The sequence below is a fragment of the Brassica napus genome, chromosome C6 (assembly GCF_020379485.1).
Source record: "Brassica napus cultivar Da-Ae chromosome C6, Da-Ae, whole genome shotgun sequence".
Lineage (NCBI taxonomy): Eukaryota > Viridiplantae > Streptophyta > Magnoliopsida > Brassicales > Brassicaceae > Brassica > Brassica napus.
Genome location: NC_063449.1, coordinates 33,708,968 through 33,726,492, shown reverse-complemented (window position 1 = coordinate 33,726,492; position 17,525 = coordinate 33,708,968). Strand labels below are relative to the sequence as shown.

At 39.3% G+C, this 17,525-nt stretch overlaps 2 protein-coding genes across 4 annotated transcripts; both read right to left on the bottom strand.

Moving 5' to 3' along the window:
• Nucleotides 1–297: 297 nt before the first annotated feature.
• Nucleotides 298–10,473, bottom strand: LOC106387245 (mannose-1-phosphate guanyltransferase alpha). Of its 3 annotated transcripts, XM_013827062.3 has the most exons (16): nucleotides 10,329–10,473; nucleotides 10,045–10,214; nucleotides 9,733–9,830; nucleotides 9,557–9,657; nucleotides 9,376–9,454; nucleotides 9,202–9,262; nucleotides 9,073–9,119; nucleotides 1,959–2,051; nucleotides 1,787–1,877; nucleotides 1,628–1,676; nucleotides 1,434–1,547; nucleotides 1,198–1,345; nucleotides 1,024–1,116; nucleotides 863–931; nucleotides 715–757; nucleotides 298–625 (listed from the first exon to the last, which is right to left on the bottom strand). In XM_013827062.3, the coding sequence occupies exons 2-16, from the start codon at nucleotides 10,103–10,105 to the stop codon at nucleotides 525–527; spliced, it is 1,248 nt and encodes a 415-aa protein (XP_013682516.2). In that variant the 5' UTR covers nucleotides 10,106–10,214; nucleotides 10,329–10,473; the 3' UTR covers nucleotides 298–524. The 3 variants fall into 3 exon arrangements, with proteins under 3 accessions (XP_013682516.2, XP_048615967.1, XP_048615968.1); XM_048760010.1 differs by having other exon boundaries at nucleotides 10,045–10,354; XM_048760011.1 differs by lacking the exon at nucleotides 10,329–10,473 and having other exon boundaries at nucleotides 715–751; nucleotides 859–931; nucleotides 10,045–10,322.
• Nucleotides 10,474–10,551: 78 nt separating this feature from the next.
• Nucleotides 10,552–14,210, bottom strand: LOC106387246 (aminoaldehyde dehydrogenase ALDH10A8, chloroplastic). Its single transcript, XM_013827065.3, has 15 exons — nucleotides 13,926–14,210; nucleotides 13,702–13,844; nucleotides 13,538–13,618; nucleotides 13,304–13,452; nucleotides 13,129–13,221; nucleotides 12,907–13,030; nucleotides 12,710–12,775; nucleotides 12,563–12,629; nucleotides 12,349–12,425; nucleotides 11,968–12,081; nucleotides 11,584–11,661; nucleotides 11,340–11,491; nucleotides 11,203–11,263; nucleotides 10,998–11,104; nucleotides 10,552–10,890 (listed from the first exon to the last, which is right to left on the bottom strand). Exons 1-15 carry the CDS (start codon nucleotides 14,035–14,037, stop codon nucleotides 10,806–10,808), a joined length of 1,509 nt encoding a protein of 502 aa, XP_013682519.1. The 5' UTR covers nucleotides 14,038–14,210; the 3' UTR covers nucleotides 10,552–10,805.
• Nucleotides 14,211–17,525: the final 3,315 nt, after the last annotated feature.

Below are 17,525 nucleotides of genomic sequence, written 5' to 3'. Positions count from 1 at the left end.
TTGACAATGCCGTCTCAAATTGTTTTTTAGACCTTGTTTAGAAAAATATAAATGGTGCATTTAATGAAGTAATGATGTAATTTTTAAAAGTTAACAGTACTATCTTTATATATTTAGTGTTTCTTTTGAAGTTACAAGCATTAAATCTCAAAGTATACCTATAAAATTTTTAAAATGTAACTTTAAACTATACACTATCTTAAAAGAAAAATCTAAATTTTAGACGCGGACTATATGCTCTTCGACCGTTTGACTTGCATATGCTAAAAACAGCTATGGACATTGATACACTAGAGCTTCATGGGAAAAGACACAAGTGCTTTATTATCATATATCATGGGCCAAAATCCAGTGCATTTACAGTAGCTGTGACTCAGTATATATGGTGGAATCTGGTACAAATTTAAACAAAAGATTCATGTGAAATAATTCTCAAATACTTGCTTTTGTGATTTCTCCAGTGAACACTGAATCTCAGGGACATGATGGTATATGGATCCTCAAGGTTGGTTTCCTTTCTTGAGTTATAAGATGATCTCGTCTTGAACACTGACGTTGAGTGTCTTGTTTGGAAGAACAATACTGCTGGTCACCACAACCTCGTCTTCAACTGCAACCGAGTCTCCTGAAATCCATTTATGTTTCAGATTACCTTTATGTCTATAAGTAGAAGGAGAGACTCTTTAAGGAAGTGAATATAAAAAAAAACTTTACCGAGAATAGTAACTCCTAGTTTGGAGTTGTAGACTCCCTCAGCCTGTGATCAACAAAGTATAAGTTAAGGTTCATGATTGTGTAGGAAACAAGAAAGAAACATTTAAAGGTCAGACTCTTAAGAGATGAGGAGAAGAGAGAAACATGCCTGGACACGGGACCATCTCCCTATAGAAGATTTCCACCCAACAATTGCGTTAGTCACCACTGCATTTTCCTATGCAAGCAAAACAGTCACTAAAGAGAGTCGATCACAAGAGAAAACTTTGCTCGTTTTTCTCTTTAAGTCTCTGATATAGGAAAACATACCATGATCTCAACGTTGTCAAGGATGATACAGCTGATGAGCCTGACACCAGGCCCAACACGAGCATTTGCAGAGATTGATACGTTGGGACCAATCTGTTAATAGAGCAAACAGAATGTCTTTGTGATAAAAGTAAGAAGTTGCTTCAACAAGGGACACAACCAGAGGGAACTTACCTTTGCAGTTGGGTGTATTTTTGCAGAAGGATGTATGTAAACATCACCAATCACTATTGCGCTCTTTGTTCCATCACCACTAGCCAACACTTGCGGAGATGTCAACCGGAACTGAGAAAGATAGAGTCCCGAGCACCTCAGCGACATCCTGCTCAAAAGTCAACCAATAGGTAAGAGACGTAAACAATTGATAACCTGTTTCAGCTGTAAGAAATGAGATAAGGCAAAAGGCATACCCAGGAGATTTGATTTGTTCCCAGAAATCCAAAGTCTCGTAAGTATATAACTGCTTCTTCCCAGCTAGAGGTGAAAGTATGTCTTGATCCAGTCTTACAAAATCTGCTGGGATCCTATTTTAAAAAAAGGGTGAAAAACATATCAATCTTAAGAAGATTCAGTTCAAAGGCTATGAAGATACAGGCAGACAAACCTTGTTGCCGGTTGAAGAGCTTCAAAGCTGGAAACACGTCTCAGAATTGCTAAGACAAAAGAAAAAGGGAACAAGAATGAGAGGGACTTTGAAGATGTATAATAATAAGAGAAGAAAGCATATACACTATGTTTTAAGATCTTTGTTACTTGCTTTTACCTGTATCTTTCCTTTGAAAGGAAACATCTCTTATGGCAGTGAAAATGTCAGGTGTAAATACATAAACACCGCAGTTAATACGGTCACTGACCTGTGTTTCAAAAAAAACAAGTTAGAATCAAATCTTGGGGATGTTAAGGAGCTGATTATCATCTCAGTGATATGTACATACAAAAGTTTCGGGTTTCTCGGTGTAATGAAGCAGTTCATTAGTAACAGGATCTGCAACCAGTTCTCCAAATTGGTTTGCTGATTCAGGAGAGACCTAAACAACCAAAACTCAGAAATCAAACTTTGATAACATCAACCAGAAACAAAAACAAGACTAATCTTTGTAGAAGCCGGAAAACCGGACTGACATAAACGATAGAATAAAAACGATTTTAAGGAAATAAACGAATGTAAAAGACGAATACAAGAACAATAAGAAATCGTATTCGCAAAGAGACATGGAGTCGAGATATGATCTCTTTCCTTAACTCAAAATATTCGCTCCGTTAGTGAGACGGGACTGTACGAATATAGAGTCCCAGGATACAACCATGGCAGACGAATCACGCCTCACTCGTGATCGTCCTATCGAACTATAAACTCTACGACACACTCTCTAGACTTACGTTGAGGGATCTGGTGATTTTTTGTTGCGTAAAAACTTCAAGAAAAATGAAGGAGGAGACGAGTTTATAAAGAAGAGAAGACGAGCCATTTTCCGTAACTAATGCCGCACGTGCGCACGTTGGCGGAAATCTCATGAGGATCTCGGAAGCGAGGCGTTACAAAACTTCCTCCGCAAGATTCTCGTTTAAACTTATCGTCAAGAAGAGAGACAGCGTGTTGTTTATAAACGAATTTAAAATAAAATGCATGTCGTTTTTCGGGAATTAAATGGCAAAACGTTGAGCTTAACTTGGTCCAAAAAGAATATTCTTATCGGGTCGGAGGCCCTCCACCAAGACCCAAGACCCAAGACCCAAGACCACGCCCGAGCCCAAGCCGAGCCGAGCCGACCGGACGGCGGCGGCGCGCGCGCGTGGGGAGCTCTCTCTTCCTCTGAGCTGTTTAACCTCTCATGTCATGAAGACATATATATACTCCTCAAAATCAACTCTCCCAACCAATGTGGGATGTTGTTAACTTCATTTCATTAAAGCCAACAAGGCTTTTTATAAGAACCCATAGGCCCATTTCGTTTTCACATTTTGCCATATATTATTTGAGCCATTAGGCTTAATAATTAGGCCCAACAATCCCCCACATGAATAGAAATGACTCTTCTAAAACATATGCAGACTAAATGCAGACTCGATAGACTCTAAAAACTATACTTATTCTAATCTTTACTAGACTAGACAAACTTATCGAGAGTGTTTGCGAAAAATTCACTGTGTTTGAGTTGGTGGCATTTTTAAGCCTTGAACCACTCATAGTTAATATCTGTCGGGTTTACTTTACCAGAAGGTGAACATGATGTCTTGAACCAACCGGTGTTTTATGTAGACCGAGACAACAGGCATAACGCAGCTTCATTTTCTCGTAGAACTTAGTTCTCTATTGTGTTCATTGTGGCCCTGAACTATTCCTGGTTTTCATGAGTGAACTTAGAGAATATAGCCTTGCATTCATTCTCCTAGAAACGGCCCCATTTCACACTCATTAGGTGATTGACCATGAAAAGTATTGAGTAATACTCCGCTTAGAAGCTATGGAATCATTAAAAGCTTATGCTTATCCTTTACACATTTGTTAGCACTTTTCTCATCTTAGGAGCTGGGAAGAGACTACTTTGTCTCAAGTGCTTTGGTTAGATTCTGCTTGATTTTGTTTTCCCTTTGAACCTACGTCTTGGGATCTCCAGTCATGATAGGTAGGGTTGCAATCAAGCATCCTCATTCGTTATAGGCTTTAAACCCATTCCTTTTGATGATTTAGCAACAACATCTCGTGGCAAACCTTTAGTAAATGGATCGCGCTAGGTTGTCAGCCGATTTGATGTAGTCTATTGTGATTACACCAGTTGAGATAAGTTGTCTAATGGTTTTATGTCGTCTTCTGATGTGACGAGATTTACCATTGTAGAGATTATTCTGAGCCCGAGCTATTGCTGATTGACTATCACAATGTATGCGTATAGCTGGCACAGGTTTCTCCCACATAGGAATATCTTCCAAAAAATTTCTAAGCCATTCAGCTTCTTCTGCTGCTTTGTCTAAGGCTATGAACTCAGATTCCATGGTAGATCTGGCTAACACTGTTTGTTTGGTAGATTTCCATGATATTGCTGCTCCTCCTAGTGTAAAGACATATCCACTCGTGGATTTTGAGTTTTTAGAATCTGATATCCAGTTAGCATCACTGTATCCTTCTAAAACTGCTGGTTCTTTACCATAGTGAAGCCCAAAATCTTTGGTGTAGCGCAAGTAATTGAGTACCCTCGTTATAGCTTTCCAGTGTGTATGACCTGGATTACTTGTATATCGACTAAGTACGTTTACTGCATGCGCCAGATCCGGTCTAGTACAATTGGTCAAGTACATGAGACTTCCGATCACACGTGCATACTCGTTTTGTGAAACCGCTTCACCTGAATTCTTTGTCAAGTGCATTTGGGGATCTAACGGAGTTTTGCCGTACTATTAGAGTAATTTTTAAATCTCTCTAATATTGTTTGAGCATAATGAGATTGGGTTAAGATAATTCCGTTTGAATTTCTTGTGACTTTAACCCCGAGAATTACATCTACTAATCCCAAGTCTTTCATCTCAAATGTCCCTTTGAGCATGTTCTTTGTTTGATTGATAATGTCTTTATTGCTTCCAATAATGAGCATATCATCTACATATAGACATAGCAAAACATACGCATTTTTGGTAGTTTTGTAGTATATGCATTTGTCACATTCATTTATTTTGAAACCATTTGACATCATTGTATTGTCAAATTTTTCGTGCCATTGTTTAGGAGCTTGTTTAAGCCCATAAAGTGACTTTACAAGTCGACATACTTTGTCTTCCTGTCCGGGAATGACAAAACCTTCAGGTTGTTTCATGTAAATTTCCTCTTCTAAATCACCATTTAGAAAAGCAGTTTTTACATCCATTTGATGGATTTCTAGGTCTCTTAAGGCTGCGATTGCTATCATCAGTCTTATTGATGTTATTCTCGTCACTGGAGAATATGTATCAAAATAGTCAAGGCCTTCCTTTTGTCGGAATCCTTGAACTACAAGCCTAGACTTGTATTTTCCACCAGGTTTTCGTGTCATTATCCATTTATTCCCTAATGCTTTGCAGCCAGGTGGTAAATCCGTTATGTAATAAGTATAATTTTGCATGATCGAATCAAATTCACTCCTGACCGCTTCGTTCCAGAATGGAGCTTCTGGTGAAGCCATGGCTTCTGCCAAAGTTTTTGGAACATTTTCTACTAAAAATGCCATTAGGAAATCTTCTCCAAAAGATTTTTCTTTTCGAGCTCTTTTGCTCCTTCGAGGTTCATCTTTTTCTTCATTTTCTGAAATATCATTTATAGAAATCTCGACGTTTGTCTCAGTTTCTGAGTTTTTGTCATTGTCTCTTTCTTCTCGAGTTCGTTTTGAACCTTGTTTTTCCTTATATGGAAAAATATTTTCGAAGAAAGATGCATTTCTTGATTCCATGACTGTATTTTCATGAATGTCTGATATTTCAGATTTATGTACCAGAAATCGATAAGCATTACTGTTATGTGCATATCCGATGAAGATGCAATCCACTGTTTTAGGTCCAATAGTGACCTTCTTTGGTGGCGGTACTGCAACTTTTGCTAGGCACCCCCACACTTTGAGGTATTTATACGAAGGTAAATTACCTTTCCATAATTCATATGGAGTTTTGCCAGTTACTTTGTGTGGAATTTTGTTGAGGATATAATTAGTGGTAAGCAATGCTTCCCCCCACATGTTCTGGGGTAACCCAGATTCCTGCAACATTGCATTCATCATCTCTTTTAGAGTTCGATTTTTGCGTTCAGCAACTCCATTAGATTCTGGTGAGTAAGGAGCTGTAGTTTGATGGATTATTCCATGTTCTTTACAGAATGCATTGAATGGACCATCATACTCGCCTCCTCTGTCGCTTCTAACTACTTTAATAGTTGTTTTAAGCTGATTTTCGACCTCGAGTTTAAATTCTTTAAATTTTTCTAAGGTTTCGTCTTTGCTATGTAATAAATATACATAACAATATTTTGTGCAGTCATCTATGAAGGTCACAAAGTACTTTTTACCACCTCTAGTTTGTAAGTATTTTAAATCACATAAATCTGTGTGAATTAAATCTAGAGGTTTATTAGTTCTCTCAACATGAGGTGATGGCGTTTTCGTGAGCTTAGCCTGTACGCATACTTCACATTTTTGTTTACTTGTTTGCATTTAGGAATTAGATTTAAATTCATTAATCTTTGTATAGATTTGTAGTTTACATGGTCTAATCTTTCGTGCCATATATTAAAAGACTCAACCAAATAAGCAACTGGCTCTTTCTTATTCATTGAAACTTTTGAAGCTACAACTTTCGGAGGGACTGTCATTACATTCAACTTGACAAGTCCACCCTTAACATACCCTCTTCCCAAATACATCCCATTTTTCCTAATCACGAGCTTGTCCGCCTCAAAATTTGTGGCGAATCCATTCTTGCTGAGCAAGGTTCCCGAGACCAGGTTCTTCCTCATGTCAGGCACATGCTTCACATTCGTCAGAGTGACCTCATGTCCAGATGTCATCTTCAAAATCACATTGCCGCGTCCTTCAATCTTGGAGACTGCAGTGTTTCCCATCTTGAGCTTCTCCTCAGTCATGCTTTTCTGATAGGTGCTGAACATCGCCCTATCGGTGCAAATGTGGGTGGTTGCACCAGTGTCATACCACCATTCCTTGGGGTTGTTGCTTTCAACCATGTTGGCTTCAGTCACCACAGCAACGAGATCCTCCTCTGTGAGATTTGCCTGAGCCTTCTCATCCTTGATCTTTTTGCGACACTCAACAGTCTTGTGCCCCACTTTGTGGCAGTAGTGACATTTCCCCCTGAACTTCTCCACATTCGCATTCGCATTGATTTCAATGCCTTTGTTCTTGAAGTTTTTTCCAGAAGCCTTCAGGGCTGCAGCAGTTTTGGAAGGCTTGGCAGGAGAATGGGCGTGTGCCTTTCCTTTGCCTTTGTGCTCAGCCATGTTGACACTGTGCTCCTTAGCAGTGACCTTGTCAGCAATTCGGTTTCTGGATTCCATCTGAAGCCTCATGATGAGCTCCTCGAGCCCCATCTTCTTCTTCTTGTGCTTCAAGTAGTTCTTGAAATCCGCATAGCTTGGAGGAAGCTTTTCAATGAAGCTGAGAGTTGTGAATGTCTCGCAGATGGACATTCCTTCAGCAGCGATTTCATGGCAAATGAGCTGAAGCGCTTCCACCTGATCCATGATGGGTTTTGAATCCACCATTTTGAAGTCGTGGAACTTTGAGACCACATACTTCTGGCAGCCAGCGTCCTCACCTCTGTACTTCTTGTCCAGTGATCTCCATAGCTCTTTCGCCGTGGGGATCTCACAGTAGACACGGTACAATGGGTCAATGAGACGACCCAAAATGTAACCTTTACAGATGAAGTCGGAATGCACCCATATGTCAACAGTTGCAAGACTGTGGACATCATCAATCCCGTACGGAATCAGGGGCTTGTCCTCCTGGATGAACTTGTCCAGTTTCATCGTTGTCAGGAAGAACATCATCTTCTTCTGCCACGTTTTGAAGCCTTTGCCATCAAACTTGTCTGGCATCAGCCCTTGAGTGAACAAGCTAGGTACAGCCGGAGGAGTTTGAACTGCCACCGGACCACTTGCAGTTGCTGATACTGAACCCGTCTGATAAAGACCAGCACCGAATAGGCTACGGCGAGTGGTTTCATCAGCAGCATTTCCCGCAGGGAGGATAGTGCTCGTTGTTGCTGCAGCGGTTGTCACGCCAGTTGCATCAGTTGCTGCAGCGTTGAGTGGAGTCTGAATGACATCCGTGGTGTCAATGGGGGCGTTGTTATCGTTTGTCATTTTTTCTGTAGAGAAAACATGAAAAAACGGATTAGTACTCCATTCAACAAATAACATATTATTTTAAAGAAAATAATAGTCTAAAATCGATGTTCATTTTTGGTATTTGAACCAAATCATATCGATATAAGTCTGGAAAAAACGTTTTGCAAACTCGCTTAAAAGCGTTCGGAGAAACCATTTTTATAGACTTAGAATGTTTCACAAACTCACTTAAGAAAACGGTTACTGAAACGATTCATGTATACAACGTTTGAAGAATGTATCAACGTTTTGCGAAAATGCTAGAAAGCAATCCGCAAAGCGTAATGAAATAAACCAGAAACGTTTCGCGGAAGTGCTCTAAGGCAAATCGCAAAGTAGAAACGTTTCGCGGATAAGCGTATAGCAAATCGCAAACATCGTTGTGAGATAAGAACAAAACGTTTCGCAGAAATGCTAGAAAACAAATCGCAAACACGGTTCCAAAACCCGTTTCTATTAATCGTTTATCAACCCGATTAAAGCTTTAAACATAAAGCGATTTTGAGTTAAGATTGTAGAAGCCGGAAAACCGGACTGACATAAACGATAGAATAAAAGCGATGTTAAGGAAATAAACGAATGTAAAAGACGAATACAAGAACGATAAGAAATCGTATTCGCAAAGAGACATGGAGTCGAGATATGATCTCTTTCCTTAACTCAAAATATTCGCTCCGTTAGTGAGACGGGACTGTACGAATATAGAGTCCCAGGATACAACCATGGCAGACGAATCACGCCTCACTCGTGATCGCCCTATCGAACTATACACTCTACGAAACACTCTCTAGTCTTACGTTGAGGGATCTGGTGATTTTTTGTTGCGTAAAAACTTCAAAAAAAATGAAGGAGGAGACGAGTTATTTTCCGTAACCAAGACCAAGACCAAGACCACCACGCCGAGCCGAGCCGAGCCGAGCCGAGCCGGCCGGATGGCGGCGGCGCGCGTGTGGAGCTCTCTCTTCCTCTGAGCTGTTTAACCTCTCATGTCATGAAGACATATATATATACTCCTCAAAATCAACTCTCCCAACCAATGTGGGATGTTGTTAACTTCATTTCATTAAAGCCAACAAAGCTTTTTATAAGAACCCATAGGCCCATTTCGTTTTCACATTTTGCCATATATTATTTGAGCCATTAGGCTTAATAATTAGGCCCAACAATCTTATTGCTCAATGGCAAACCTTGATCACAAGAAGAGTTCCAATTCCACCATATTTCCTATGAGCCTCTGTGTAATAAAAGCATCAGAGAGTAAGAACGATCTTCAAAACCAAGAGATGAATCTGCGGATTAGAAAAGAAAGTAGATACCGAGCATTTCTGGCAAGGGGAAGCTGCAGCAAACATCACAGTTAAGCAGGAAGATATGAGACTGCAAGGACGTAGACACAAGAAGTCAGATGTCAGATCTAAACACCTAGTTCATAAAACAAGTAAGTAGAGGAATGATTCAGTATTGTTATAAGATCATTGGAGACTACTAACCGGGTCATCTTCCATGATTAGATTTCTGAACTGATACAACCCACCAGCTGAACCATGTGGCTTGTCTTCTCGCAGATATCTAATAATGCAGAAACCCAAAACAAAACAGAGAAACAAAGATCAAAGCCTACACAAATGAGCCACACTGATACTTCAAGAGGAGGAGAGAGTTTATCAAAACCTGACAGGAACTTTGAGTTCATTGGAAATGGCAGAGACATAAAGTGCAAACTCCCTTTCCTCATAGAAACCAACAAGATAGATTTGAGCCAAGTTTGGAATCTGCAGACAATAAAGGCTTGGCATCATCATCCATTGGTCTCAAGTTGAAACCAGGGTGGTGGAGTGGAGATATACCCTTTTACAAGCTGAGATAGGGTGATGCACCATTGGTTGTCCAGCAATAGGAAACAGAGGCTTTGGAATATTCAGGGACAATGGTCGAAATCGAGTACCTGTTTGGATCCCAAGATTCGACACAGAATCAGAACACATAAACTATTCAGACCAGTAACTGTCTGCAGAGACACCCGAATTAAATAACAATGAAACAACAAAGAAACGAATTGGATTCTGTTTGAGATCAAAGGAGATTTCTCAGGCATTTGCTATTGTGGAGGAATCTGAAAGAAAGAAAGAAACAAAAGCAAATATGTTTTGAGTGGATACCTTTGGTTGGACCACCGACCATGATCACAGCCACCACTTTCTCCTCCACTGCGCTCCCCATTTTTCTCAAAATTCAGACAATAACGAATCCCCAAACGCACAGATCTTTAAGCAGAGAGAGACCCACAAAACCTCAGAGTTCTTTCTTAAACACTAATATCACTAATGTTCTATACAAAGCAAGAAATGGGCACCGCAGGATCAGAATTCAGACAATAAAGAAAAGATCTAACGGTCGGAGAAAATGACAAAGAAAGGAGAGAAGATCTAATCGAAAGTGTCACCTAGTAAGTAAGTAGTGGTCTATCTCGAGATGAGATAGATCTAAGGAGAGCTGTACTGTTATGGTAATGGGTCCAAGTCACACTCTAAAAGGATAAGCACCAGAAAAACCCCACACACCTCTCTCTCTTCTTTATCCTTTTTTACCTTCTTCCCCTTTCAGATTTGTTTATATAAAACGCTTTTTCTAAGCAAATAGTCCGACTTTGAATTAAATATGCCATGTGAGTTTCAAACTTTGTTGCGACTTGAAGGTTACATAAAATGGTGCATGTTCTTGATATATGATATCTCTGCACCAGATCCCTAAAATGGTGCCTCAATGCACAACAAGCGAATCACCAAAGCTGACTTTATTCATATCGTCTTTACTTATACTCAAAAGGTTCCACAAATAGCAGACTGATAAAAAAGTACACAGATGGACAACACAGACAGCATTTGGTTTTCCGTTTTCATGACAGCGTATGCATCATTACTTAGCAAGGGGGTTTGTACCATCCCCACGGGTCGTTTGATGTGTAGAGAGTCACTTGCTTCACACTCAAGTAGTTATCGAGTCCCCTGAACAAACAAGAAACCAACCAAACCCAAGACTTGTTCAATACAACAAGCCATCAAGATTAAAGTCCTTAACAATAAGACTTGTGTCAGAATAAATAAGTTGGTACCATTCTCCTAATTCGCGTCCAAACCCACTGCGTTTGACTCCACCCCATGGAGCTTGAGTAAAGCAAGGCTGTGAGCAGTTAATCCACACAATCCCAGCTTCAAAGTCCTAACAAAAGTAGAACCCGAGTATTGATTTGTGTTACTAGATGGTATTGTAAGAGACTACAAAAGGATCTGAAAATGGTTTAAGAAACAAGCACTAACCTGGCTTACACGGTCACATCTTTCTGCATCATTAGATATTACTGCAGCTCCTAATCCATAACTGTCATTTATCAAAGATTTTGAGTCACAAAAATATCTTAATTAAGAAAGAAGATTAGTCTAGGACATGATCTTACTGGGAATCATTTGCTAGCTCAATTGCCTCATCCTCACTGGAGAATGTTTTAATGCAAAGAACAGGCCCAAAAACTTCTTCTCTCCAAATTTGCATTGAAGTGGTTACATCAGTTATGATGGTTGGTTCAATGAAGAAGCCCTTTTTCAGATGCTGAGAGATATATATGTGATGTAGAGGTCATCATCATAGCCTGGAAGAAAATGCATCAAGAATAGAAAAGAAATGGGGAGATATAATAATACCTCCGGTCGTGAACCACCATGTAAAATCGTTGCCCCTTCACTTTTAGCCGATGAGATAAACTTCAAGATTTTCTCGTACTGCAACATTCACATTTATCAGTTCATCCAGATCATATGATCACAGAAGTTGAAGTACATCTAATAAGCAAGAACATGAGTATCCTAGTGAAACATGATATGGAATTTGAATGATGCTCTAGAAGCAGAACAATTCAGATATTAACAGGAGGCAACAAATTAATCTCATATCTCTGAGGAAAAAACTTCTTATAAGACACTATCAATGATCTCTTCCTTGTGTTATCTGGTTCTAGTAGTGCATTTACGTTTGCAAAATAAAAAAAAAATATAGAAAGACAGAACAAACCAACACTGGGCTATTACCTGTCCTTCGCTGACAACAGGACCAAGCCTGCATCCTTCTTCCAAGGGGTCAGAAACTTTAATGTTCTTGCTCCATTTTACAAGCTTTTCTATGAATTCAGATGCGATGTTTTCCTACGATTCAAAATACAAAATTGAAATGTCATAAGACATATATTCATAAATTACACACAAGAATCGCCAATTGTATCCAGCAGTAACTTATTCCTGTTGGCAATAACCACCCAAAAGGTTTGATCTGAGATAAATATCATTGTCATGGACCTCTATCGAAACATCTTGTATAATTTAGACTATTCACTTCTTGAGCTACGGCATGTAGTTCGTCATGTTCACACAAAAAGCAAGCAGAAGATAATGAAACACATGGTTGGCACTTACATGAACAAGAAGGCGGGAAGTTGCACTGCAGATCTGACCATTTGTCCAGAAGCAACCGAAGAGAGCCCATTCAGCAGCTATTCAGATCATTTGCAGGGTGAAAACATAAAAAAAAAACCTTTTTATTTTAAAGCTTCACCAGATCCGAGTCATGTCTACTCATCATAAAAGCAATATATATCAATACCGTTAAATTACTTTTCGTGGCACTAACCTTTATCAAGATCAACGTCATCAAACACAATGAGAGGGCTCTTCCCACCCAATTCCATGGAAACAGGCTGCAAAAAAGGCCATAGAATGTTATTTTTTGATGAAGAGAATATAAAAATATAGCACAAATTTCAGAAACTTGAATTACCTTCACCAACTGAGCAGCAGCTGTCATGACCTTGCTTCCCGTGGCAAAGCTTCCGGTAAAAGCAATCTGCCAAGAAACAATGACTTCTGCATTTTAAGTTCTAAGAACCGCACACATTAAACTTAAATGATGGTATAATCAGTAGCCCTTTTAGTCAAATTCTGTTATGTTTGATGTATGTCCCAAAAGACCAATACCTTGTCCACACTAGGATGTGCTGCCAAAGGAGCACCAGCTTCAGAACCATATCCAGTAAGAACGTTGAGGACACCAGGAGGAAGACCAACTTCCCGACAGATATCAGCAAGCTCCAAACAAGTGCTGAAGTTAAAAAACCATAACACAGATAAGAGCTCAAAGAAGGACCAATGCAGAAGCATAACAACGAAAAAAAAAGACAAACTACACAGTTTACTTACACTGAAGCCAACTCTGATGGTTTTAGAACCGCAGTACATCCTGCAGCAAGTGAGGGAGCCACCTTCCAAACAGCCATCAGAAGGGGGTAATTCCTACAACATCAAACCAAGTTTAAGAGCATAGGTGATCCAAAACAGGTTAACCCACCACCAAAGAAAGGAAACTGATAGTTACCAAGGTGTGATGAGTCCCACAACTCCAATAGGTTGCTTGAGAACATAACTCTTAAAACTCTCCATGGGAAGAGAAACAGGCGCTTTCTGCTTAGCATCTAAGCCTTCAGCAAGGTCAGCATAAAACTCAAAACACCCAGCAACATCCTCCTGCAGCCACATCAAACAAAACCAAAATCAAGATAAACAAAGAAAAACCCCGACTTTAACCAAAAAAGAAGAGAGCAAAGAGTACCATATCCCAGACTGTCTCATCCAATGGTTTACCACTATCAAGCGACTCAAGCGTCGCCAGATGCGACTTCCTCTCAGTCACCTAAAAAAAAAAAACAGAGGCTTGAAAGATCTCTCAACAACATATACTGATAGAAATAGCATAATATATATATATATCATTACCTTAGCAGCAATAGCGCGTAGATACTTAGCACGAAGATCTCCTGGTGCTTTGGCCCAATCTTTACCTTTGTTCCTTGAGAAAGCCCTTCGAGCAGCGTTGACTGCAACCTCCACATCCTCCTTTGTAGCCGCGGGGATATGACCTTAACACACACATACACAAAGACGGATCTCTCGATAATCGAACTACACAAATCGTAACGGATCTAGGGTTTTGTTAATACCAATGACATCTTGGGTTGATGGATTGACAATGGGGATGCGATTCTTCAAGATTGGCTCTCTCCATTCGCCGTCGATGAAGAGCTGGCGAGTAGGCACAGGAGGAATCGCCATGATGTTATCTGGATCTCTCTTTCTAGTTCGTTCGTTCGTTCAGTGAAGATGGGAGACTCGATGTTGATGATGATGCTCTCTCTCTCTCTCTCTCTCTCTTACTTGCACGCACTTCTATACAATTTATTTATTTGTCTAAAGATACGTCTCCTCTCTTGTGGCTGACACATGATTCATTTCACTTGAACTTTCTATTTTTTTTAGTATTAGATTTGATTAAGACAGTGACAGAGCATCACAACAACTTACATTCAACCAGTTAATGCCCAAGTATCCAAATCAAATCTTTGTCACATGTTTTTGTTAAACCATCTACATAATAATTCTGTAGTTTTGTTTGATTTGCCCATGTTACCTACCATTCAAGTTGTCTTTACATGGTTGATGCTCTGTCACTGTCAAAATTTTCTACTTTTTTTCTAATGGCAAGTTAATTTTCATATAAAGCTATTACTGCCTTATTTCAGTTTGTTACCAAGTCTCTCCATTTGGAATTTGTCTGTTGCTGGTTGCTTAGCTGTATCAACAACAACCAGTCCTACACTGAATGGCAAAGTACGCAAATTAAATCTTGTAAAATTAATAACATGTTTTCTTAGAAGGTTTCTTATTTTTGTACCTTCTAATAATTCTGAGTTTTGATTTGCTCATGTACCACTAAACTTATCTTTAAATTGTTGCTGCTCTGTAAGTGTCAAAAGTCTCAACTTTCTTTCCAGTGAAATTAACTTTGATATTAAGTTACTACTACAGGGTACAGTTGGGTTTTGCAAACACACCATTAGAGGCTGAAGCTAAAGGACTTTTATCGGTCATCCAAAACATTTGTATTCGAGGCTTAAAATCTATCATATTTGAAGGGGACCGTACGTCTTCATCTTGTTCGGATGCTACACCAAAGGATTACTACTTTCAGATAGCTACTCTCTGTCAAGACATCAATGAATGGGCGCCAAGAATAGAAGCGGTTACTTTCACTCATGTATCACGCAATATCAACAAAGTCGCACATGTTTTAGCCCCTGTTCGGGAACGCGCTAGGCGCTAGTCGGGCGGTCGGGTTGGGCCTAGCGCCTAAAGAGAAAATCGGGATTAATCGGAAATTATGTGGGGCGGAATTTTTAGATGGTTTACTATGTTATAAAACATGTTAATCTTTAATTGTGTATAACATTAATACATTTTCATGTTTAAGATTGTATAAAACACACAAATAGAATATATAAACTTAATATAGTGTAATTTTCATCAAAATTATGAATATAAATGATATTTATAAAATTTTAGATCAATAAATAAATAAAAATATTATTAAAAAAAAAAAAAATATATATATATATATATAAAAAAAATAAAAAAATAGATTAGGCGGCCGCCTAGGCGGGTAGGCGGTCATTTAGGCGGCTAGGCGGTCATTTAGGCGGTCTAGGCGGAAAAAAATCGGATATCCGGTTTTTTAAACCGATTTGGCATAAATCGGGGCAGAAAAGTGACGCGTAACGCCTAGGCAGCCGCCTAGGCGGCTAGGCGGCCGAGTTTTAGAACAGGGGTTTTAGCACACGTAGATGCCAATCAATGGTTTCTTACTGGTACTTATATGGATACACCATTATGTACTCTGTTGGAACAGGATATTGTAAACATTTCAAATTCATAATCATAAGCTTTTTAGACGAAAAAAAATAAATAAGTAAAGTTAGTACTACCTAATTTGAGCTTCGACTGTTTGCTAAATGATCAAAGAAGTTGTTTAAATTAAACACTAGAGCTGAGATGCAAATGAATGAATGAGACTAAAGATTAGTCGTAAATATATTGGTTATACAAAAAAGACTACCTTTTGGAACTCGAGGAATGTGGTTTTAATTAACTTTGTGTTTGCTTCTTCTATCGACTCCTGCGACATTGAAACATCATATATATATACAGAAGCTTTTTAGTTAGTGCCCGCATAAAACTTCACGAGGAGCAGTACTGCAGTAATCAGTAGACATAAAATTGTGTATACGCTTCTGGTTCTCTGATAGACTCTCGATCTATGTAACTGAATAATACTGTACTTCTTATTGAATCAAAAGAGAGATACAACTTTGATTGTGAGAAGTACTCAAGCTCTCATAACGAACTAAGTACAAATCACCAGTCTCATAACGACTGTGAAGTAAAGACTCATAACGTCTAATACATTCAAGATCAAAGCATAATCCCCTCAGCTCAACTACAACTTCTATTTATACTTCTACTATTCACTCAATAACCATAACTGCAAAGACTCCACTTCAAATAGAAGTATTCCCTTCCTTTCTTTATTCTTAATCTTCACTTCAACACTTCTTCTCTTCCACGGCTAACACTTCTTTGCCTCTCTTCTTTCGATAATAAACCTTCTTGAGTCTATCAATACTTCTCCCAACGAAATCCAGCTTGCCCTCAAGCTGGTACGAAGGAAAACACGGCTTGAACTCCTCATAAGAGACCCACGAATCCTCCAAAGATGGTTTATCGAGCCAATGAACTAACAATTCCAACTCTCCTTTGCTTCTAAAACGTTTATCAAAATATCCTCTGGTATCACTACCTCTTCTGCCTCCATAATACAGTTAGGAGGAAGTGTATCACTCAAATCATGTTGCCCAACTGCCAACTTTAATTGAGAAATGCGAAAAACAGGATGAATACGAGCCGCTGATGGTAGTAACAACTTATAAGACGTTGCACCAATGCGTTCCACAACTCGATAAGGGCCATAGAACTTCGCAGCTAGCTTTTGACAGAAACGTCTGGCTGTCTTCTGTCGATAAGGTTGTAATTTCAAATACACCATATCTCCCACATTTAACACCACATCCCTTCTCTCTTTATCAGCCTGCGACTTCATTATCTCCTGAGCACGTAGAAGATTTTGTTTAAGTGACTCCAAGACCACATCTCTTTCCTGTAAACCCTTCTCCAATTCATAATTGGACGTTGAGCCAGCCTCGAATCTCAAGAGTGGAGGAGGATCACGCCCATATAACACCTTAAATGGGGTCGACTGAAGTGATTTATGGTATGTAGTGTTATACCATAGTTCAGCCCAAGCCAAATAAGTATGCCACGATCGCAGGTGTGAAGAGCTGAAGCATCTCAAATAGGTTTCTAAACATCGGTTAAGTACTTCTGATTGACCATCAGTCTGAGGGTGGAAAGCGGTACTATATTTCAATGTTGTGCCAGCCAAACGAAATACCTCCGTCCAGAAAGCGCTCAAAAAAATTTGAAATCTCTGTCAAACACGATGCTCTGGGGAAATCGTGCAACTTAACCACCTCGCCCACAAACTTCTTTGCAACATCAAAAGCCGTAAAAGGATGCTTAAGACTCACGAAATGAGCATATTTACTGAGGCGGTCAATCACTACCAAGATGACATTGAACCCATTCGAAGTAGGAAGTCCCTCTATGAAGTCCATATTGATGTCTTCCCACACACGCTCTGGAATAGGTAA

Coding starts and splice junctions, on each gene's coding strand:
- LOC106387245 (XM_013827062.3), bottom strand. CDS start 10,105: ATGGGGAGCGCAGTGGAGGAGAAAGTGGTGGCTGTGATCATGGTCGGT. Junction 9,455..9,556: donor GAACTCAAAGTTCCTGTCAG/GTTTTGATAAAC, acceptor CTGCATTATTAG/ATATCTGCGAGAAGACAAGC. Junction 2,052..9,072: donor GAACTCTTCTTGTGATCAAG/GTTTGCCATTGA, acceptor TTGGTTGTTTAG/GTCTCTCCTGAATCAGCAAA.
- LOC106387246 (XM_013827065.3), bottom strand. CDS start 14,037: ATGGCGATTCCTCCTGTGCCTACTCGCCAGCTCTTCATCGACGGCGAA. Junction 12,082..12,348: donor CTTCCCGCCTTCTTGTTCAT/GTAAGTGCCAAC, acceptor TTTGAATCGTAG/GAAAACATCGCATCTGAATT. Junction 10,891..10,997: donor GGACGCGAATTAGGAGAATG/GTACCAACTTAT, acceptor TTGTTTGTTCAG/GGGACTCGATAACTACTTGA.